At 38.9% G+C, this 23,416-nt stretch overlaps 2 protein-coding genes across 3 annotated transcripts in view; one reads left to right on the plus strand and one right to left on the minus strand.

Annotated features, from left to right (window-relative positions):
• DIS3 (DIS3 homolog, exosome endoribonuclease and 3'-5' exoribonuclease) overlaps positions 1–13,520 on the plus strand; it is a 27,530-nt gene extending 14,010 nt beyond the window's left edge. Inside the window, exons 14-21 of the mRNA XM_028526453.2 lie at positions 4–131; positions 2,714–2,800; positions 4,550–4,706; positions 7,615–7,829; positions 7,933–8,101; positions 8,225–8,383; positions 9,082–9,204; positions 9,886–13,520. Of these exons, the coding sequence (XP_028382254.1) occupies positions 4–131; positions 2,714–2,800; positions 4,550–4,706; positions 7,615–7,829; positions 7,933–8,101; positions 8,225–8,383; positions 9,082–9,204; positions 9,886–9,969 (1,122 nt within the window). The 3' untranslated portion in view covers positions 9,970–13,520. The remainder of the gene's footprint in view (positions 1–3; positions 132–2,713; positions 2,801–4,549; positions 4,707–7,614; positions 7,830–7,932; positions 8,102–8,224; positions 8,384–9,081; positions 9,205–9,885) is intronic.
• Positions 13,497–23,416, minus strand: part of BORA (BORA aurora kinase A activator) — a 27,272-nt gene continuing 17,352 nt past the window's right edge. For both annotated transcript variants that reach the window (XM_036011298.1, XM_036011299.1), the window contains 3 exons: positions 21,340–21,950; positions 14,909–15,040; positions 13,497–13,810 (listed from right to left, as the gene is read on the minus strand). In XM_036011298.1, the coding sequence (XP_035867191.1) occupies positions 13,715–13,810; positions 14,909–15,040; positions 21,340–21,950 (839 nt within the window). In that variant the 3' untranslated portion in view covers positions 13,497–13,714. The remainder of the gene's footprint in view (positions 13,811–14,908; positions 15,041–21,339; positions 21,951–23,416) is intronic.

The raw sequence follows: 23,416 nt of genomic DNA on the forward strand, positions 1-23,416 counted from the left end.
TAGGCTTCCCTTACGTATGCTGAAGCTCAGATGAGAATTGATTCGGCAACCATGAATGATGATATTACCATTAGTCTCCGTGGATTAAATAAACTAGCTAAAATTTTGAAAAAAAGAAGAATTGAAAAAGGGTACATTTCAAAAATATTTATTAAGATATTTCTTAATTCATTTATCTTGGCATTAAGATAACTTGTGAACTCTTTAAAGTGTTTTATTGTGGACAGTGATGTTATTTAATAGACTGAATAAAAACTGGTATGTAAAGACACCCCACCCTTAGCTGCCTTCTCAGTATTAGCAGCTGGATTCTGGACTGAGGTTTGTTTAGGAGCTCTGTCCTTTAATCTGTTATCCTAAAAACTGTCATGTTTGAGGTAAAAATCTTAAAGAAATTCTAAGAAGGCAAGACCTCCTCAGGGCTCTTCTGTGGATTGTTCTTAATTTTAATTACAAATGAGTTTCCATATTGAACACTGGTTTTCAGTTTAAATAAATGTAAAGGAAGTTGTTATTACACTTTAGAGTTATAAGAGATTTAAGAGATTGTTTAATCCAACACCTTTATTTTTTTTAATGATGCTCCTTTATTTTTTTAATGATTAGAAGTTATTTAGAAGTGGTCTTCCCAAAGATCTGATAGCTCGTGGCAGGGTCACGTCTTTTAGCTGTCATATCATGGCACGTGCTGAACTACAAAGGGTCCAAGTGCCCACACTTGTTGAAGCAGTTAAAAGAAATTGGACTCTTGAGAGACATCATCAACTATCAGAGTAAAGCAAGTACATTGTCTCTTAATACATTTACAATTTTGTATTTCCCAGCTAAACATATATAGGAAATCACAAATAAATTCCTTTTAAGTTTGCTGCTGTTTTGATATTAATAAAAAAAAAAGACTTTAGATGTTGGTGCTTGGATTCCCATGCCCATCCAGGTTAGGGTCACAAACAGTTACTAATGGTGTTTTTGTTGGGGAATGCAATCTGTATATCCGTGCTCATTCATTAGATGTGCCTATTTAAATTTAAATTAAAAATTCAGTTCCTGGGTTGCACTAGCCATATTTCAAGTGCTCAGTAACCATATGTGGACATCACTGCCATATTGGGACGTGTGGATAGAGAACATTTCCATTTCTGCAGGAAGTACCGTTCATCGGGCAGTGTTGTTCCGGGTAGTTATGCAGAGCCGTTACTATCTCTGTTCACACCGCAGTTTTCTGGGAATTTTTCATACAATCCAAAACAAGAAATGTGAAGCGATAAGGATAATTTGGATGCAGTAAAACCAAATGAAATTATTGCTCAAGCTTTTAGATATAAACAAGAGGTCTATAATTGAATTTTTATGACCCAAAATGAAACATTATTCAGCAAGTATTTGTATTGAAAGTTTGCACTATGCCAGGTATCAGAAGAAACTATGTAAAGGTAATTTTTAGAAAGTTTATTTTAAAATGAAACTGAGTGAAACAATTAAAACTATATTCATTTTATGGTTTTAAAGATGTAAACTTGCATTTGTTACATACCTTCTCATAATTTGAATAGAAAAGATATTTTTTAACTTCAAAAAACAGCCTTTAATTTTGTAAATAGAAGGTCATTTACTGGTAAAAACTATCATTGAATCTTCTCAGTCTTAGGGAGACTTGAGAAAGAAATCATTAAAAAACAAAATGCTATCTCTTGTCTTCTTAAAAAATAAGTGTTAAATTATATTTGTGTTAAACGATAAATGTTATGTCATGGATAGTGGTCTATGATGAAACATGATCAAAATGTGATTAGTAAACTTTGCTTGTTAAGTCAAGATATATTAATGAACACATAATAGATCTGATGTAGAACCTTGTAAATAACTGCAGGGCAAGAAAGGAATATTTGTTCAGATTTCTTTGCTAGTATTCCTTTTGTAGCTCCCCTAAGAAAGGTGAGGAGTTAAGGAGGAAAAGGACTTGGATCTCAGTTAACTTGTCTCATCTCATATTATTTTTTCCCCTTTTCTATGATTGTACAAGGTTGTCTAGAATTATTAAAATTCTAAGTTTTAGGTTGACTTGTAGCGAACCTAATGAAAGTAGCACCAAGGTGTAAAGAAATATAAAACTTGCCTTGTAGGCGTTTACTTTTCAAAGGAGTTGCTAGGTCATTAAATGAACCATGCATGTAAAACACTTAGCATAGTATGTTATCTGACCCATAGCACTCAAATATTAATAGTCGTCAGCATTTGTAACATATTAGTAGTTGTAGTTTATCAGTCTCTTCTCTGTCGGTTGAGTTTATGTGGAAGATACTTTTGGACTGTGGATCTTCTCATGTCAGCGATCTACCCATAGTAGCTTCCTTTTTCCTCTCTCCATCATCCCTCACCCTAATACACGATTGTCCGTGGTAAATAATATGCTGCCAGTAACCTTCTTTATCAGTCAGAGTGATGACAAACCCATGTAACGGTAAGATTTCATAGCTTGGCGACAGAAGGTGTTCAAGCCCTCAGAAGCACAAGGACTCGTTCTGTTGTGTTGTTCGGGCGCTCTCTCATTAATTGCATTTTAGGTCTGTAAAACTTAACAGCTGGCCATAGAGCCTTCAGCAGAATATCTGTTGCATGCTTGCTATAATCATTTTCTGTTTTAAAACATCACTTCAGAGTTATGTCTGTTATTGCCTCACTTGAGTAATTCACCGCTTTTATTTTTATTTAGGGCTTTGACTCTGTCTTCTCCGGAAGTTCGCTTTCATATGGACAGTGAAACTCACGATCCTATAGATCTACAGACCAAGGAGCTCAGGTTTGCAATTTTTTGGATGGGCACTAGATAAGATTTGATTTTAAATGTACTCTCTGGTTTGTTAGTAAACAAAACATATTATACCCAAAATATCTATTTCTAGGGTTATGATTTCTATAATTTTTCCTTTACTTATGAACTGTATAGAAAAGTGAGTATCTCACCGTTCAGTTTTTCCTACATAAAACTGGGATTAGTATTACAGTAGAAAAATTTCCAATTTCAATTTGTATGTCTTGATGTGTATGGTGTGCTAGAACTTGACTAGTGACAGTGATCGTGAATAGAAGATCACCTGGTTAATTCCTTAAGTATTTAATGTGGAATTACTGTGGTAGGATGGAAGAGGGAGCACAGGGCTTTGGAGCCACACAGCCTGGGTTTGGGTTCCACTGCTGCCTGTCCAACTCTGGCCAAGCGATGCCTCGGTTTATCTGTGACTGACAATGGTACCTAGCTCATAGGGTGCTCTGAAGAGTGCTCAGATGTTGTACTCAGCTACTGTTGTTACCTCAGCTAATTTATAGATTTAGGAAGCAGGGAAATTGTTGGTTAAATCAGAGGCCTCTTTTCCATGCCTCTTAGAGAAGGTAACTCTGAAATTTTTGCATTTATACTTTACTTAGTAGATGACTTAGAATTAAAAATGAGAATATACTTAAGTTTGTTAGTTTGGACCAGTAAGTGCTCAATAGCATTCGAACTAAAATTAAAAAATAGCTTAGCGAGGGGAGGAACTTCTGTGCAAGTAAGTCTAGTGTTAATATGGACAGTGAGCCCAACATAAGGAGCTATTTTGAGGAAAAAGTGGAATCCAACTTTACCAAAATAGAACATTATCCATTTTTTCCTACCCATTAGGAGAAAGATATTTCTAAGAAATGTCCCCATAAGTTTTAAAGGCATAGGAGGTCTTACTAATATTTTAAAAATTAATATGCTTTAGCAAGCTTATCAAGATGGTATTAGAAGTTATTTAAAATGGAAATAGGAATGAATGATAAATAATGCATGTTCATCAGGTTGGGAGTAAGAAAGTCCTATGTAAACAACAGGCAGATGATTTATTAAACTAACTCTTAAAGCCATAGATGAACTACTTATATTGAAAAGCAGTATCACATTGCTTAAGACTTTCAAAGTCAGGTTATATGAACCTGAATCCTGTTACTACTAACAACTCTGACTTTGAGCAGAGAATGATACTCAGTCTTATACACAAAAGAGAGTAGCTACGTATATGGCATTATGTATAGTACTTAGAGCGCAATGCCTGACCTATAACAAGCACCCAGAGTAGCTATTATAAAGACGACCTCTTCATTTTGGTGATTTATTGGTGAAAGTTTGAATTTTTAAACCAAACTTTGTATGACTTAAACTTTTAATTATCTTAGTAAACTTTATTTTTATGGATTTATACTTAAATAAAAATCTATTTTTATTTGGGCCTAGGGAAAAGAGGTAAAAATGTTCATGATTTAGATTTTATATATTACTTAGAGTTAGCAAAGCTATTTTTTAAGTGTAATCTGTAAAGTCTCCTCTAGCATGGGATTTGCTTACACAGTGGGTGCATAGTAAGGATTGTTGACATAGTAGGGGAGAAATGAAAGAGCCCTAAGTTATGAAAATATACATGTGCATACATATGAATGTTACATAGGAAATATATCCATTATCTTCTAAATAGAAAAGGTAACCTGTAAATAAAATATGATATAATTTAATGATTTTTTTCATTGACAGAGAAACAAATTCCATGGTGGAAGAATTTATGTTACTTGCCAATATCTCTGTTGCAAAAAAAATTCATGAAGAATTTTCTGAACATGCTCTGCTTCGAAAACATCCTGCTCCTCCTCCATCAAATTATGAAATTCTTGTTAAGGCAGCTAAATCCAAGGTAAGATTCTGTAGATTGAAAAGTTATTTGTATTTGTGTTGTGATCTATCCAGTGCACTGAATAATCGATATTTATTATTTATTTATTTATTTTTAGGTACATTTTATTGATTATGCTATTACAGTTGTCCCATTTTTTTTTTTAAAGATTTTGTTTTTAGAAAGGGGGAGGGAGGTAGACTGGGAGAGAAACATCAATGTGTGGCTGCCTCTTGCTCTCCATAGTGGGGGCCTGGCCCACAGCCCAGGCACGTGCCCGGACTAGGAACTGAATCAGCAACCCTTTGGTTTGCAGGCCAGCACTCAATTCACTGAGCTACATGAGCTAGGGACAGTTGTCCTAATTTTTACTCCCCTTTTTCCCCCTCTGCCCTGCACCCCCCGCCCGCCAGCATTTCCCCACCTGCTTAGTTCATGTCCATGGGTTTTATATATAAGTTCTTTGTCTTCTCCATTTCCTATACTGTTCTTAACCTCCCCCTGTCTATTTTGTACCTACCAATTATGCTTCTTATTCCCTGTACCTTTTCCCCTATTCTCTCCCTTCCACCTCCCCACTGATAACCCTCCATGTGATCTCCATTTCTGTGATTCTGTTCCTGTTCTAGTTGTTTGCTTAGTTTTTGTTTTTGTTTTTTTGGTTCAGTATTGATAGTTGTGAGTTTGTTGTCATTTTACTGTTCATAGTTTTGATCTTCTTTTTCTTAGGTAAGTCCTTTTAACATTTCATATAATAAGGGCTTGGTGACAATGAACTTCTTTAACTTGACCTTATCTGGGAAGCACTTTATCTGCCCTTTCATTCTAAATAATAGCTTACTGGATAGAACAATCTTGGATGTAGGTCCTTGCCTTTCATGACTTTGAATACTTCTCGCTAGTCTCTTCTTGCCTGTAAGGTTTTGAGAAATCAGCTGATGGTCTTATAGGATCTCCTTTGTAGGTAACTATCTCCTTTTCTCTTGCTGCTTTTAAGATTCTCTCTTTATCTTTAATCTTGGGTAATTTAATTATGATGTGTCTTGGTGTGTTTCTTCTTGGATCCAATTTCTGTGGGACTGTCTGAACATCTTGGACTTGCATGCCTATTCCTTCGCCAAACAGGAAGTTTTTCTTCATTATTTGTTCAAGTAAGTTTTCAATTTCTTGCTCTTCTTCTCTTTATGATTCAGATGTTGGAACATTTAAAGTAGTCTCAGAGGTTCCTCAGCCTCTCATTTTTTTGAATTCTCTTTTTTTTATTCTGTTTCAGTTGGATGTTTCTTTTGTTCCAAATCATTGATTTGAGTCCCAGTTTGCTTCCCTTTACTGTTGGTTCCCTGTACATTTTTCTTTATTTCACTTTGCATAGCCTTCATTTCTTCCTTTATTTTGCAGCTGTACTCAGTCATTTCTGTGAGCATCCTGATTACCAGTGTTTTGAACTCTCCATGCATTTGGTAGGTTGTCTATCTCCTCATCACTTAGTTCTTTTTCTGGAGTTTTAACCTGTTCTTTCATTTGGGAAATATTTCTTTGTCTCAGCACACCACTGTGGATGAATGTTTCTTCTTTAACTCCTTGGTTGTCGGACTTCCATACAGAATGATTTTCTGGCAGTTCTGGTTGTTTTTTGTCTCTAAATTGGCTGTTACCCTTCTTTTGGTTGTGTGAGGAAGTGTGGTGTATCTACCTATACCTCCATCGTGGGCCGGTAAATAATCTATATTACATCTGCATAAAAATATTCTTATTTCTCGATGCAAAAATATGCCAATAGTTCTTAGTTTTTATTATTGAAGTATCTTTCACATGTAACATTGTGAGATTTAAAGTGTACAATATATTCATTTTATACATTTATACAGACTCAAGGTATTTCCAATATCCTGAACATAATAAGCTCTTCCATATCTCTGTGCCTTTACACATGTTCTCTGTGCCTGTTCCTTCATGCCTCCTCTGAACTGCTGAATTTCGGAAAGTTACAAATAATTTTTTTCTCTTTAACTCAGTTAAGCCTCCTTTCTATCAGGTCCCTAAGAAGGAAGTCCATTTATTGCACACCTATGAAAAGTGAAAAATACAGAAAGGGCACCATTTCCTCAGCTCCATATAGCCCTTGCCTCTGGTTAGCAGATTTTCATTTAGGTATAAATACCCTGACCCTTGGGATGACTATGGCTTAACTTGGTTTTCTGTGCATCACTTGTTCAGGTCCCATCTTTCCCGTCCAGAATAGAGCAGGAAGGAGTTGTTTTAGTCTCAGGACATTGTTCTTCCAGGATGGCACTGGTTTCTGAGTTATCAGACCTTTCTGGTGGGCTTACTGCTATCATATCCATCAGAACAGAATCAGCTTCTCCTCTGCTCTGAGGCTTATGCCATAAATTGGGGGACTTTCTTTTGTCTTGTTTCTTCCTAAGATCTGGGAGGAGAAGGAGTATTTAAATACGTTTGCCTCGTCTCCCAAAGTACAATTAAACAGCCAAGTTTGATGTATCATACTTGATGGAGCGGTGTTGACAAATACAATTTTATTTTGTCTGTGCCTTTTACTTCCACTTTGAATGGAAGGAAAATGTCTGCAGAGAAAATCCAGACATACTGGCAAGTATCCAGGTCTGCTTTGATTTTTTTCCTGCCCCAACAAAGATTAGGCAGGCACAAACTGGGCTTTGAGAAACAGCCCTGCTGCTCCCACCATTTTTTCTTCAGAATGTTGATACTTCAGTACCTTTAAATGCATTAAAACAAGGTAAGCTTTGGTGTTGCACAGGGCAGTTACTGCTTTCTGTACATTCATCTTTAGTCTCCTAGGCGAAAAGTAGAAGGTATTAAGCACTATCTGGTTAGTCTGATTCATTGTATTTGAATGCACGATGGTACTGATTTTAAAATACAGTGCTCTTTCCCTCTTTGTTCACAGAATTTGGAAATTAAAACTGATACAGCCAAGTCTTTGGCTGACTCTTTGGATCGGGCTGATTCTCCTACGTTCCCGTATCTGAACACTCTCTTAAGAATCCTGGCCACTCGCTGCATGATGCAAGCTGTGTACTTCTGCTCTGGGATGGATAATGATTTTCATCACTATGGCTTAGCGTCCCCCATATACACACATTTCACTTCACCCATCAGAAGGTACTTTTTCCTTTTGAACTTAAAGGAAATAGAAAATGGTTCCGTTTGAATTTTTAGAAAGACACTTGAATACTAACGTGACATGGTTCTTATCTGTGAGTAGATATGCAGACATCATCGTTCACCGGTTGTTGGCCGTGGCTATCGGGGCCGACTGTACTTACCCAGAGCTGACAGACAAGCACAAGCTTGCAGACATATGCAAGAACCTCAACTTCCGGCACAAAATGGCTCAGTATGCCCAGCGTGCATCCGTGGCTTTTCATACCCAGGTATTTGCCTTCTATTGACCATGTTAAGAGAGCGAAGTTTTGTTCATTTTTAAATTTCATTTCAAAATTTATTTGTTAATTTCAAAATATTTAAGATTCTTAATCAGGTATGTTATTTTACAGTTATTTTTCAAAAGCAAAGGAATAGTAAGTGAAGACGCCTATATTCTCTTTGTGAAAAAAAATGCTATCGTGGTATTAATTCCAAAATATGGTTTAGAAGGTACAGTTTTTTTTGAAGAAAAGGACAAACCAAAGCCACGGCTTATTTATGATGATGAGGTATAGTATTTACACTGTTTTTATTTTTGTTTTCCTTTGATGGGAGACGGGTGCACTTTCTTTGATAGGTTACAAAAACTTAAAAAGGGTGAAGTAGTTTTTTGTACTCCACAGACTTGAATTGTGCTGACTAGTTTAACGGTTATACTCAGTTTCTCACCTTGGTATATCTTCCCACCATCACATGTTGACTTTGATTTCTTTCATACTAAGTAAAGCTTTGCCCCCTAAGCAAACTTAACACGTTGCCCTAAGTGGAGAGATGGATTCAAGTAAAGGAAGACTGAAGTGGCTGCTCTGAGCTCAGGGAGAGGAATTTCCTAACCTGTTTCCAGTGTCTCTTCTCTGGCACACTCCCTGCTGGCCTAACCTCCGTGGAACTACGGGACAGTAAACTGCCCGCAGTACCTTTGTGTTGGGTTTCTCTTCTAGGCCAACAACTTGCTGGGGAGAATCCTCAGTAATGAATATATTTAGGGACCATCTTAATGAAAGGAGGAAGTATGGTAGCTTATATTTATGTGAGGCTACTAGATTAGTGACTTTTGTTACATAGAACATTTAGATGTACTTATTAAATATGCAAGTAATTTTTAAGTTTAAGCTTTTAAATTTATATGAATGGTAAACTATAAAGAATTAGAACAAATCCTCAAGATTATGAAGTAATTAAAAATTGTAAAATGTCTTTTGTTTAGAAACCTTCACTTAAAATAGAAAACACAGTGTTCCATATATTTGATAAAGTTAAAGTGAAAATCATGTTGGACTCATCTAATCTTCAGCATCAGAAAATTCGAATGTCCCTGGTGGAACCATGGGTAAGACCAACTTACACTGTCTGCGTTGTAATGGAATATGTTTGTGAAAGACTGATGTAGCCGTAAGTTATTTCTGCTTAATGATGGTGGAAATTCTGTCATAGTGTGAAGGACCAATATTTGCCTAGCAGTTCCTATTTTCTCACTGATTTCTCTAGGCCACAGGATCCTAGTTACTCAGACGAAGTCAGGCGTGTTCAGGGGGTATGGCTGTAGACGGGATCCTAGTTACTTAGGGTCTTCTGAGGCCATCAGTATGAAAAGCAGAGGTCTTTGAAATCTCTCCCCTGAACTTCTGTCACTTTTACCATTTTTGAAAGCTGCATTTTTGAAGATTAAGGTAATGTTTCACCTAAGACATTGGTTCTTAGCCTTCATTTGGCCCAAGGCCTCTGATGCTGATAGGCACAGTGGCTCTGCTGGGGCACACGGACACGTTAAACACACTTCCCAATGACCTGTTTCCACCTGCTGAGATCTTGCCTGACATTTCTGAACCACTCGTACTTTGTGTGTGAAATACGTTGTGTGGAAAACCTTTTCTAACCCCATGTTCCCCCTCCACTGCTACATCCTTTTCAAATTGAAAGTGTCAGTGGGGAAGGGGGAGGTGAGAATGACATTTATTCTTTATTTTACGCTTTAACTCACCTAATTTTTTTTCCATTTGCATCACTTTAGATACCAGGTATAAGTGTTCCTAGCGATACTTCAAACACGGACATTAATGAACCAGACAAAAAGAAGAAGAAGCTTGAAAAATAGCTACAATCAACAAAAAACCTTAAAGGATTGGTGTCCTTAAAAAAAAAAAGAAAGAAAGCTTGAGAAGACATTTTTAAACCTAAGAAGTGTGTGAAAATTTATTACTGTATCGTGCATTTTGATAATTTGAAAAATTGCATTTTTAAAAACTGACTATATTTTATGGATTTTGCTATTACAGTTGTCTCAACTTTTCCCCTTTTTGCCCCCCTCCACCCAGCACCCCCCATTCCCGCAGGCATTCCCCCCAACAATATTCATGTACGTGGGTCATATGTATAAGTTCTTTGGCTACTCCATTTCCTACGCTGTACTTTACATCCCCATGGCTATTCTGTAACTACCTGCTTGTACTTTTTAATCCCCTCACCTCTTCACCCATCTCTCCCACCCTCCTCCTATCAGGTAACCATCAAAACACTTTCTGGATCCACGGTTCTATCTCTGTTGTTCTTCTTTGCTTTTTAGATTCAGTTGTTGATAGATTTGTATTTTTTGCCATTCTGTTGTGCATAGTTTTTCTTAAATGAGCCCCTTTAACATTTTATATAATGGTTTAGTGTATAATGAAGTCCTTTAGTTTTTTCTTGTCTAGGAAGCTCTTTATCTGCCCTTCAGTTCTAATTATCTTTGCCATATGTGTAGAGCTTTTTGGCTGTAGGTCCCTGCTTTTCATGACTTTATTTCTTGCTAATCCCTTCTAGCCTGCAGTTTATTTTGAGAAGTCATCTGACAGTCTTTTAGGAATTTCCCTATAGGTAACTAACCTCTTTTCTTTGGGGGCTTTTAAGATTCTCTTTATCTTTAACCTTTGGCATTTTAATTATGATGTGTCTTGGAGTGGCCTCTCTGCATCCATCTTGTTTGGGACTCTGTGCTTAAAGATTTGCATATTTATTGAACTGTTGACTGTGTCTGTCCCATCATACTACTTGACTTCTGGATTGAACAGACCTGTTTATGCAGACAAATTCAATTGAATATCCATCACTTAAGTAGTGACAGGCTGGCAAATTCAGGGATCTGTGTAGATCATTTAAAGAGGGCATTCATTTGCTCATTGAAGAGCAGATTAAACTTACATAAGTAATTCGATTATTTAATATTGGTAGAAAAACTACCATTTTCCTATGGAGAAAAACAGCACATTTTTAGAAGTAGAACAATCTGTCATTTCTAAATCTTGAAAGCTGTGTTTGGTGTGACAGTTTGTACATTTCAAGACAATTAAGATCTGTTGGGAAATTCAGTAATCATTGCTATTTTTAATTTATCTAGCTTCCATATGTGCTCTCTTTCTGTTAGAAAGCCTCCTGCAGTTTTTTAATGATCCTTGAACAGCTGTCGAGCGTTTGGGAATTGAATGTCACAGGAAAGCAAGATGTAGGATATTTTGATGTGACTGAAAAAATAGTTGTTTTATAGCAGGTAATGTGATCATCATCCTTGACCTTCACCTCAAACATCTCCTTTGAAGTAGGGCATTAGGATTCAAAGAAAGAATGGATAGTACTTTAAATGTCACATCAAATGTTACTTAAAAAACAAAAAGCAGCTAATGGATGGCCTAAACTTTGTATGTATCAGATTATGTAGGAAAGGGTGGGTGGTGTAAGTACACATTAAAGGGAGCACACCGAAGTCTCTTCCCTTGTTAACCCACACAATTAAATTTCTGTTTTCCAAAATATTTTGAGATAGCTACCTTAAAACATTTTACTTATTCAATCTCTAAAGTACCTACAGCATACCAGGCTTCTCACCAGGCAGGTAAACTGCCTTTGCCGGGAAGGAGTTTGCGGCACAGTGGAGTGGCAGACAGCAGGGTGTGCTAGTGGGAATGGTTACAGTGTGTGCTTCAGGCACTGGGTAATTGTGAAATGATGTTCCCATTTCCTGTTACTGAGGAAGACATCCATACACTGAGGAAGAAATTGTTTCAGCTAACGGAAAGATAGCTTTGAGTTGTCTTGGGTCCCAGTAATGGACTAAGACAAGAGCAGGAGTCAAGAAGTCTTTTTGTGCAGGGCCAGACGTGTGAGGCTCTGCGGCAGGGCAGTCGGTCTGCTCCAACCTTAATGCTCAACTCGCATTGACAGGGCGGATGCGGCCATAGGCTGCACAGAAACAAGTGAGCGTGGCTATTTCACAATATTCACGTGCCGTAAAATATTACCCACTTCATTTTCTCCTCCCCAGACAATTGAAAAATTCTTGGCCCATGGAGCACAGTTTACCTGCAGTAGAGGAAAAGGGAGGCTTCTTGGTAAAACAAGGAGGCTTTAACTGACTTTATCTTTCCAAGTTTTTTTTTTTTTCCTGTGCCTTATTAATGAGGCAGGTCTAATTCAGGCATTAGTTCCTACTGAGTAGTTTTACATGAAATATTTCACTTAAAGAGCTCTGTTGGGTAGGGCTCTTCTCCCCATTTAACAGATGAGAAAATTTGAGGCTTTCATGGCCCAGATCAAGTAGTTCAGTGACAGGTGGTGTCAGACTCCCAAGTTACCGTCAGTAGTTTCTACTTGTGCTATCAAACACACGCGCGTGCACACACACAGCCAGGGGAGCTCCTACCCCTGGAACCTAGGACTGTTATGTGTAGCAAGGGTCTTAACTTGTATCGATTCTAAAGGCTGTGTGTTTAAGGATTCAACTTCCTGATGCAGAATCTTTAGCAATGGACCTAGTGGCTAATAATTTTAAGTTATTTTGCTGGGGGAGAGGAGGAGCCAACTACACAGTAAGAAACATTTTTTAGACATTAGCAATAAGCTCATGAGGTACAAAAAAATGATGAAAATGACACAATGACAGGATGCCTTTATTTCCTAGGGCTGCATATGAATTGTTACTCCTTTATGAATCAGTTTTAAAAAAGTGATTTGTAAATAGGACTACATTTTCCAAAGGTAAATACCCCCCAAAACTGAAATTCCCAGTCTACTCTCAACATGAATGTAAGTTCTGCCCAGCCATTCCCTCCAGGTCTAAAGTCCCACGGGAGCCCCGGTGTCGCCCAGTCCCTGCTGTCTGACCTGGCGCTGCCGTGTTCTCACTCCTCGCCCCAGCAGGTTTGAGCTGGGAAGGGTGTATTTACCCCAGGGATGGAGATACACCCTGGGCATCCCGCATCTACCGCACTAATAAAAACAATACATAATATAAAGGTGTTGTTACTACAACCTTTTCTAGTATTTACAGTTTTTAAAGTAGTCACCAGGCCAGTTACCACTGGAACTCCATGGAAATACAGAGTCCAAAAATGAAAAATTTTGGAAACCTGCCTAACCTCCCAAATTTGTTTTATATCTAAATCAGGTTTCTTTCACAGCATTTACAAATTTAAATTCATCTGTAGATTCACATATTTTTTCCATAAAATAAAACAGCACGTTCACAGTTCCACACATTCTCAGAACGGCTACACGCAGTGCTCTGTGTAGGGCCAGTAAGCAGTTCACCGACCCTGTAAGGACAGGTGCCAAGTCCTCGCTCAAGTCTTTTATTGTAAAACATCACTCAAGGTGAGTACAAAAATATTTATTGACAAAAAATAAACTGGTACGTCAGCAACTTGTTGAAAGTTCCCGGTGCTTTTCTGTTGTCCCTGTGTCACTAAATTAAAGCCTTGATTTTCACATTCAGGAGGGAAAGAAAAGCGAAGCATGTTAGTTGACGCAGTGTCTCCCCAGTCACGGTCACATCATTGATCCCGTGCATAAAAACACATGCGAGGAGCTGGTCAGCAGCAGTCTTTGGTGCCGAGAGAGGAATTCTGTGGACTGCTGCACTGCGTGTTCGCTGCTTTCAGCCAGCACCTCTGGGCCGTGTGGTTTAGCTGTGAAGAGAGTACCTGGTGTTCAGTTTAAACAGGACAATTTGAGGAGGCAACCATAAGAACTTTTAAAAACCTGATTGCAGATTCTAAAGGGACAGTGAGGACAGGGGTTTTTACCGATCAATATTTAGTATCAAAATGTGCTTCCTGTATCTTTTAAATGGACAGCTATGGCCCCGTCTCATGACAAAAGGGGGAAAGGGAAAGAAAATAAGGTGGGCTCTGTATTAAATCTTACTCTCCTTTGGAGAGTTATGTTCAGCAGCACATTTGCTGATAGTTACTGTGTTCATTAATAAAGTGGCATACAGAAAATTAAAGATTCCCTTGTCCTGACTGGCATAGCCCAGTTGCTTGAGCATCATCCCATAAAGCAAAAAGTCGCTGGTTCAATTCCTGGTCAGAGCACATGCCTGGGTTGCAGGCCAGGTCTCCAGCTGGGGGTGTGTGAGAGGCAACTGATTGATGTTTTTCCTCCCTCTCTGCCTCCCTTCCCCTCTCCCTAAAAATAAAATCTTAAGTTGTTTACAAAATCTGTTAGTGCCTAAAATTTTGATGGGTTTCTTCAAAGGTGAATATACAGTTATAACCATCCTACCTAGAAGGTTCAGTAAATGTCACTAACAGTATATTTTTGTACAAATTATAACTATTATATAAGGTACATATTCTCATTCAGTATCTAAAAATGTATAAATGCTTTGGGATTTTAAGATCCCTTACTTTAGTGTTCTTAATTTGATGTGTTAATCAAAATTCTTTGTTTAGCTTTGAAACAATATTAGGGGCAAAAACCCTCTGACTCTCTTGCTCTTTGGCACCCCCCATCTCCCACTCGCTTTTAGTTTTAGGGAACTGACTTTGAGCACCAGTTCCAAAGCAGGACTGACTCCCTCTCCGAACTCTTCTTTTACTGTCATAGCAGAAGAGTTAGGAAAACGCAGTGTTTCCATTTAAAAATCACCTTCTGCTCTTAAATGACCCGAAGAATGAGGTATAAATACAATAGTTAAAAATTTCAAGCAAAATGGAGGGAACAAAACAAAAAAGTCACATTTACAACCTACAACCACATCAAGCTTTCTCTTGTTTCCATACCTTCGTATTAAAAACCTGAGGCTTGGTGTCAACTTCCAAGGCTTGTGCATCACTTTCTTTGCAGTAACTTTCTGCTCCAACCGTATCCATAATATTGCTTCCACAAGTCTGTGTGTTGTAGCCGCTATCCATCTGACAGGGATGAGGAGGAGGGGAAACACACTAAGGATAACGTTGCAAACTAGTAAACTCATCTACAAAATTTATTTTGAGGAGCTTTAATGTTTAAATAAATTTATTTAACAATATTTATAAAATATATTTTATGTGCTCATAAAATATGACTCATAGATTATAAAATTTAAGTGAATTGCTATACTATCATTCACAACTGAAAACTAATGTAATATTTAGTATTGATCATATTGAATGAAATTTAAAAGTAATATATAAACATAAAAGGTAATTCTCTATAGAACAGGTTCTTCAGCCCTGGCTGGAGAGCTCAGATGGTTAGAGCATCGTTCCAACATGCTAAGGGTACAGGTTCGATCCCTAGTTTAGGGCACCCACAAGAATTAACTAATGAATGCATAAATAAGGGAAACAAACTGATGTTTCTCTTCCCTTCTCCTTCCCCTTCTCTTTCTTCCCTCCTTTCTCTGTTCAAATTTTCATTTCATTGAAATTGGAGCATTCTAGTATACATACATCATTATACCCAATAGAGCAAAAGAAAAAATGGGATTGTAGCAAACTTCGGTTTTTGTACATGGGGGGGGACACACACCCCCTCCCGAATATCTTCTGGAGGGCGGGCACCTTGTAGTACAGGCTTCCCCTGCTAGGTGAGCGTTCTGGGAACCCACCTGTATCAGTGTACCTGCTGGCGTTGTTGTGAGAGGCTGTGTTCGCCTTCAGTGAATTTTTTTTTGAAGATGCAACAGATTTGCCTATTTCATGATGGGTGACTTACAAGTGCACCTGCCTATACCACGCTGGGTATTCATTAGTTTTTGACCAAAAATGACATGACGTGCCATACCCTACCCTCCCTGTTCACCTGATCTCACCCTGAGCAACTTTTTGTTTCCCTGGATGAAAAAAGTCCTCAAAGGGAAAGGTTTTGCTGATGAAGAGGTAAAACAAAAAATGACAGAAGCACTATAAGGCATCAAAACTGACGAGTTCAAAAATTGTGAGCAGTTGAAAAAAAAGTCTGGATAGGTGTATTGCGTCAAAGGGAGAGTACTTTGAAGGTGACTGAAGTTTAAACATGTGAGAATAAATACACAATTTTTTATAAATTTCATTTTGGGGGGTGCCCCCCCCATATATTTATTGAGAGCCTAAGAAAGTGCCAGGTCCCTATATGGCACTCAAAATCATACTATTCTATTTTCTCCTTACTATAGCCCTACTAACTTCACAGGTGAGGATGCTAATGCTCAGAAAGGTTAACTTTCACAATGCCAGGCAGAATGAGATAGCAAAGACCGAGGCTCCCAAGTCCCCGTCCACTACACACGCTGCATCTACCTGCACAGTGCTGAGCACCTAACGCAAACACTATGTGGATTAAGTTCTCTTTTGCAAATCGGGCAGAGGGAAGGAAAAGGTGTTTACCTGTGCCACCGTCACACGTATCAGACTAGCCTAGAGAGTGCATTCTGTCATTCTACCATCTTAAGGAAGATGTTTCCAGCTCTCAGGAATGGATGTGTACGTGTTCACTACGGAGTCATGTTCATTTGAACAAAACCCTTGTGACGTGTAATGGAAGAATCTTTTATTACATCCCAGGGGAAACACCCTGTGCTGCGAACAAACATTCAGCAGCTCTCTGGTCAAAAGTGTAATTATCAGATTGTCTCCAGAGAATCTGCCAATCACTCTTCCTTTTATTATTCACCAGGGCCAAACAACCGGCTTACATAACTCAAAACTAAATACTTAACTGACTATATCAAGGGGAAAGTGAACAGTACAGTAGAGAGTAAGTCAGGCTCGTTAAGAGTCATTCTCCCCCTCTGGCGGAAGAAAAGGATGGACGGGCAGCCCGTAAGATGGTGGCTGACCGCTGGCTCTCCCTTAGACTACGACTAGTGTCGATGCCTCCTATGTACCAACCAGACGACACAAGTCATGTCCTTACTCCCCACAGACAAAGGGGCAGGCATCAGTACCATGTGAAAGCTAAGAGATGCTCAAAAAGATTAAAAAGTCATGTTCCATTCACTGCCAAGAGGAACCTGCCTTAAGACCCCACAGCCCATAACGAACTTTAATTCAAATTTAGTTCTGATTCCAACATTTTTATTCTTACAGTTCACCTTTCAATGCTGCCTCTACTGCCAGTCATCCTACACGATGTCACTAAATTTATTTTCTCCCACATAAATCAGATGTGGCTCTTTAAAAGCCTTCCAGGTTCACAGCTGACAACAGTGGCTTACCACGTGTCCTGGAAGCCTGGCTTCAGCACTGCAGCCCTTCCCTCATGGCTGTCGGCCTCACGGCTGCCCGCCTTGCTCGCTACTGTTCAGACAGGCCTCGGTCTCCCACCACTTACTGAAAACCAGCGCTGTTCGTTTGCTCGCATGAACTCTAATCACAACGGCCATGGTATCCTATAGTCCAATTATCATCCCCACTTTCTAAAGAAGAGGAAACAAGCTCAAAGAAGTTACTTAAATTTATAAAACAGCTGGGAAAGAAACCAAAATCTTCAGTTTGCGTCTCCCCAAGCCCACATCCCCCAGGTTCTTTAAAGCCAAGCCAGCTCTCCACCCCCACCCCAGCTACAAATCCCTGTGCTCATGCCTGTCTCTGCTCTCTGCCCTCTTTCACAGAAGTGGAAGGGCTACCCCTGCTACTCCTCCCAGCAGAGCCCCAGATTCCATCCCATCCTGGATACTTGAGTTCCCTCACGTATAAAATGCATCACTGTTCCACAGATGACATCTACTGCATCCACTGTACGTTATCCTGAGGGTTAGATTCTGACCCAAAAATGCTTGGTCTGGTGTCTGGTACTTGAAAAGGATACATAACTGATACCTATTACAAATAATCATCCTGCAGTTCCTAGTTTTCTTTGTTCTTTTAACTCTCATCCCTTTCTTACTTAAATAGGCTAGTTTCTCCTGTCTAAAGTAAAAACAAAGTAAAAAAAAAAAAAAGAAACACAAAAGATCTTGGACTTTAATGTTCTCCACTAACTGTCCTAAATCTAAGGTCTTCCAAGAGTTATCTACATGTTTTTTCATTACTTTACCTTCTTTCCATTTACCTTTTACCTCCCCACCTTGAGGCTGCTCACTCACCAATTTCTTGTTATTAATCCAACAGCCAGTTTTCAAGCCCTATAGCCCTTGCTTTTATTTTAAGGGTACAAGTATACATCAAAGATATTGCAGGTTTGCTTCCAGACCACTGCAAAAAAGTGAGCATCGCAGTAAAGTGAGTTGCCATCTTTCTGCTGATGGAGGGTCTTGCCTTCAGTTTGTAAAAAAAAATGCAATATCCATGAAGAACAATAAATCAAGGTGTGTGTCTGTGAAGTGTTCTTTCCTTCTTAAAACATCCCATGACACTCTGCTTTCCCAGAGGGCCCTCTGCCCTCTGGCTGGTCCTCAGTCCCTTTCAGAGACTCTGCTGCCTTTACCGCTCAGCTGTTTCTCAGGGTTCCAAACCCTGGCCCGCTGTTCCCACTGCAAACGTCCTTCTGGCTGAACTTATCTATGCATTCATTCGCCTTTCATTCCACAAATATTTAATGAGTAACTATTACATGCCAACTTTTTTTTTAAATAACTTGTGGGATAAACAAAAACACATGATTGCTGGATTAAGTCTGACTGGCAAGAATGCAAAATGTCCATGTAATCAGGAAAGCACATAATAATGAGCCTGGCTTGGCTAGTGTGACCAGGGAAGGCTCCTTGGATGATATGACCATTAAGTTGTGAACTAAAAAATAAGTAGGGTTTAAGCAGGTAAAGTGAGGAGGAATTCCACACTGTGCGCAAAGGTTCTTTGACAAGAGGGAACACGGTTAGTAACAACTCTGGAAAGCCATGTGACTGCAACAAAGAGAATGGAGGGAACAAAAGGAGGCGGCTGGAAAGCAAGGAGAAGGCCGACCCCGCAACCTTTGCCAGCCATGCTATACATTAAGTTACTACTAACACAAACAAACAAACAAACAAAAAACAAATCTAGAAGGGTTATTATATAAAACTGAGGAAAGGAGATAAATAGTAAAAAAAATTCCCAAAACTGGACAATCAACAGGAGTTCCAGAGAAAACAGTGACAATAATAGGAAAAATCTGGTATTATTCAAGAAAAGGGCCAAGAAGTGAAGGGCATGAGCCTACTGATCAGAAAGGCCCTCTGAGTACCCAGGACAAATAAGAAACCCACACCAAAGAATCACTGAAGTTTCAGAACACTGCAGACAAAGAAAAGATCCTACGCTCCAGAGGAGGGGGTAAGAGGAGATCATACATAAAAGATTGAGTGTCACAGTGGTTTCAGATCTCTCACCAGCAATACTGAACAGAATCAATGAAGCTATGCCTTCAAAGTCTAAAGGACAATTATTTCCCAACTCTCAAATGTGAGAGAATAAAGGATTCATGATCAGACACGCAGTATCTTGAAAAATGTACTCTTCCTTGGGCAGCTACCAAAAACTGTGTTCCAGTAAAGTGAGAAATGAACCAGGAAAGAGAGGAGTGGGATACAGAAAACAGTATAGACCACAGGAGAGGTAAAGGGAATTCCTAGTACGGTGAAGGGATTCCTGGATGACAGTGTGTACAACACATGGATGTCCACCCATCATCATAAAGCAAGTCCGGAGGTCCTGGGAGAATATGGCTGTCTTCGAATTTGCAAGCTACCTCTGTAGCAGGAAAATAAGAATGTAAGAAAGTGTTTTTAAACTATTACAAAATGATCTGCAAAAAGTAGGCACTATTATCATATGGTCCAAAGGGTAAAAGTGAACCACATTTTAGCTCAATACAAGGAAGAGACTTATCGTGAATGGTATGAAAAGTCCCAAAAAGGACTGAAATACCCCTGCAGGTACTCAGGTCCAGACCCAGTAGATGGCAATTCAGTAGTGATACAGGCTTCCAATGGGGAGGGTGACTAAAGTGTATTTCAATAAAGTATTCTATAATTCTTCTATAAATGCTATGAAAAGCTATAAATATAGTGAGAACAAGGAGTTCACAATACCTTGAAAGCCAAGTTTGACTGTATATGCTTTCACATTTAGGAAACAAATTTAGAAGCTAAATTGGTAAAAATGAGTCTAGTGGATTTTTGTTTTTTGAGCAATGATTCTAGAAGTCAGGATATACAATTCAGGCGTGAAAATATGAGCAAAAGATGGTATTTAATTTGGGGTCTCTTCGAAACGCTCCGTCGTGAATTTCACACGTGAGCAGGCCCGAGCAGACAGCACCAGAGCAGCAGGGGGCGGGTGTGAGAAGGGAACGAAGAGTGCCCGGCACGCTGGAACACAGGGCACGTGTTAGGTGTGTCACGAGTCAGTACACACTTGGGTGAAAGGGCAAGGACTCTAAAGCCAGACTGCCAGAATTCAAGTCTTGGCTCTACTACTCACTAGCTAAAGAGGCAATTTACTTAACCTGTCTGACCCTCCGTTTCCCCATCTGTAAAAGGGGGATAATAATAGAACAGCTGCTTCACAGGACTGTTGGGAAGATGAGACAAACTGACACATGCAAAGTGCTCAGAACTACAGCAGGCGTATAGTAAGAACTACCTAAATGTTATTGTTACTACGAAATGGCAGGTAAGAACTGCTGTTCTGATTACTTTAAAGTTCTTTCAAAATTCTCAGTTCAAAGAATATGGCAATTAATGGAACAAATGTCTTTCTGAAAGTAAGTGCTGGCTGTGAGGTCCACCTGTCAAATGAATCATGCTTTCCCATTGGTAGACATAGCAAAATTGGAACTGTTGGTTATGAAAACATATTTTAAAACAGAAAAGCACAAAAAAAAACCCCTCACAGAAGTGCTCTAAGCTCAGTTCTTTTTCTCCCTAAATAAAAAGGAAAACCCAAAACTACTGTATTTTCAGAATACAAATGCTGTGTAAGAAACTGAATTCCTCCGGCACTAGCTCCACGTGAAAGAGAGAGGAATCCTGAGAAGGCGTCTGACTCCGAAGTCTGTAAAAACAGAGCTGCTTGATTTCTTTCTGCTCTCATCTTTTCCTACTCCAAACAAATATCAGTTATTATGAATATTAAACACGCATCACAAATCCAAGTCACAAGAAAATAACCCTCTTGATATCAACCTGGTGTTGATATATTTTTAAAAATTTATATAATGCTAAAGTCCTCACATTTAATGCATTTCCTTTCTTACCATAATCATAGGAGAGAAAGACTAGTGAACCAAGAAAGCAAGTAGAGGACTACAGAGCATTAACATACTTTACCTGAGCATTACTGCTTTCACAAGGAATGACACTGCTTTCGGCAAGAGGCGACATACACATATGCGAGTTTTCAATACTGAAGGCGATCCCACTCACAGAATCAGCCATGGGCAAACTCCCATTATCCACCGGCTCCTTAATCCAAGTGTTCTCCTCTGCTATCTCTACAGGGTCAACCATATCCACAGTGTTGTTCTCCTTCTCGCTTTCGACGTCCTGCAGCAGTGCCAGGACTTCCGCGGAAGCACTGGACTGATTCTGTGTAACGGACAGGGAGGTCACTACTAAACGTGTGCCATGTGGAGAGGTGGCACTGTCCACCTGCCGCAGGTGGGCTCCGGCAGTGTCCATGGCGGGTGATGAGGTGTCTGTGGAAGGGATATTCGCTTTGTTTTCTTCATCTTCACTGTGAGCCTCAAGGGTAAAAGGTATTCGAATCAGTGAGGTCTGATACTGAGTACCACCTCTATACATCTCAAGTCTCATAGGAGACCAATTTTTAATAGGTGAGCAGCCATCTATGTAAGGACTTCTGATACATGGATTACTAATTCCATTTGCATTTATTCCAGATGACGCATCAGGAGAATGAAAAGTAATCTTCCTTTGTTCTAAAAGATTGGGAGGGAAAAATTAAATTGTAAAATCATAAAAATGGGACAGCTATTCCTAAATGGTAATCATGTTTCACAGCAGAAAAGAACAGATTACTATGAACAGTTCTGTTATTAACAGAAATGTTGTTGTTAAAAAAAATAGCAACTGGGTTGCTTCCATATCTTGGCTATTATAAATAAAACTGCAATGAGCATAGGGATGCATATATTCTTTCAAATAGTGTTTTCAGTTTTTTCAGATATATTCCCAGCAGTGGAATTGCTGGGTCATAGGCAGTTCCATTTTTAATTTTTTGAGGAAATGTCATCCTGTTTTCCACAGTGGCTGCACCAGTCTGCAGTCCCACCAACAGTGCACGAGGGTTCCCTTTTCTACATAGCCTCGTCGACACTTGTCTGTTGATTTATTGATGAGAGCCATTCTGACAGGTGAGAGGTGATACTTTATTGTGGTTTTAATTTGCATTTATATGCTGTTTAGTGACATGGAGTGTCTACTGACCATATCTGTATGTCCTCTTTGGAGAACTGTCTATTCAGGTCCTCTGCCCATCTTTTAATTGGATAAAAACATCACTTTTTGGTATTGAGTTATATGAGCTCTTTATAAATTTTGGATATTAACCCCCTATTGGATGTATCATTGGAAAATATCTTCTCCTATCCAGTAGGTTGTCTTTTTGTTTCATTATATACAAACAGCCAAGACATGAAAGCAACCCAAATACCCAGCAACAGATGAGTGACTTAAAAAGCTGTGGTACATGTATATACAGTGGAATATTACTTGGTCATAAAAAGAATGAAATGTTATCATTTATGACAGCATGCATGGACCTAGAGGGTATTATCCTAAGTGAAATAAGCCAGTCAGAGAAAGACAAATACCATATTACCTCATTCATATGTGGAATATAAAGAACAATATGAATGAAAAAACAGAACAGAAACAGTCTCACAGATGCAGAGAACAGAGTGACGGTTGCCAGAGTGGAGAGGGGTTGGGGGACTAGGTGAAGGGACTGAGAAGTACCAATTGGTAGCAGCAAAACAGTCACAGGGATGTAAATTACAGCACAGGGAAATTAGTAATACTGTAATTATGACTTATGGTGCCAGGTGGGTACTGGAAATATTGGGGGGAACCCTTTGTCAGGTACATGACTGCCTAACCACTATGCTGTATACCTGAAACTAATACATAATAATATTGAACATAAACTGTACTGAATAAAAAACCCTGTAGCACAAACAAATGTGCCTCAATAAGATGAGGTTCTCCAAAAAGAATTCCTATGACACTTTACCTTTTTAAATTAAATAAAATTTAATTTAAAACTACCTGAGAACTATTTCCTCACGAGCATATTGCTATTATAACAATACTGTTCATATACAAAGAAGACACTGGAAATGCCAGGGGACAGCTACGCATCGGTGGCTGCAGATATGTGAAATGC

The sequence above is a fragment of the Phyllostomus discolor genome, chromosome 11 (assembly GCF_004126475.2).
Source record: "Phyllostomus discolor isolate MPI-MPIP mPhyDis1 chromosome 11, mPhyDis1.pri.v3, whole genome shotgun sequence".
Lineage (NCBI taxonomy): Eukaryota > Metazoa > Chordata > Mammalia > Chiroptera > Phyllostomidae > Phyllostomus > Phyllostomus discolor.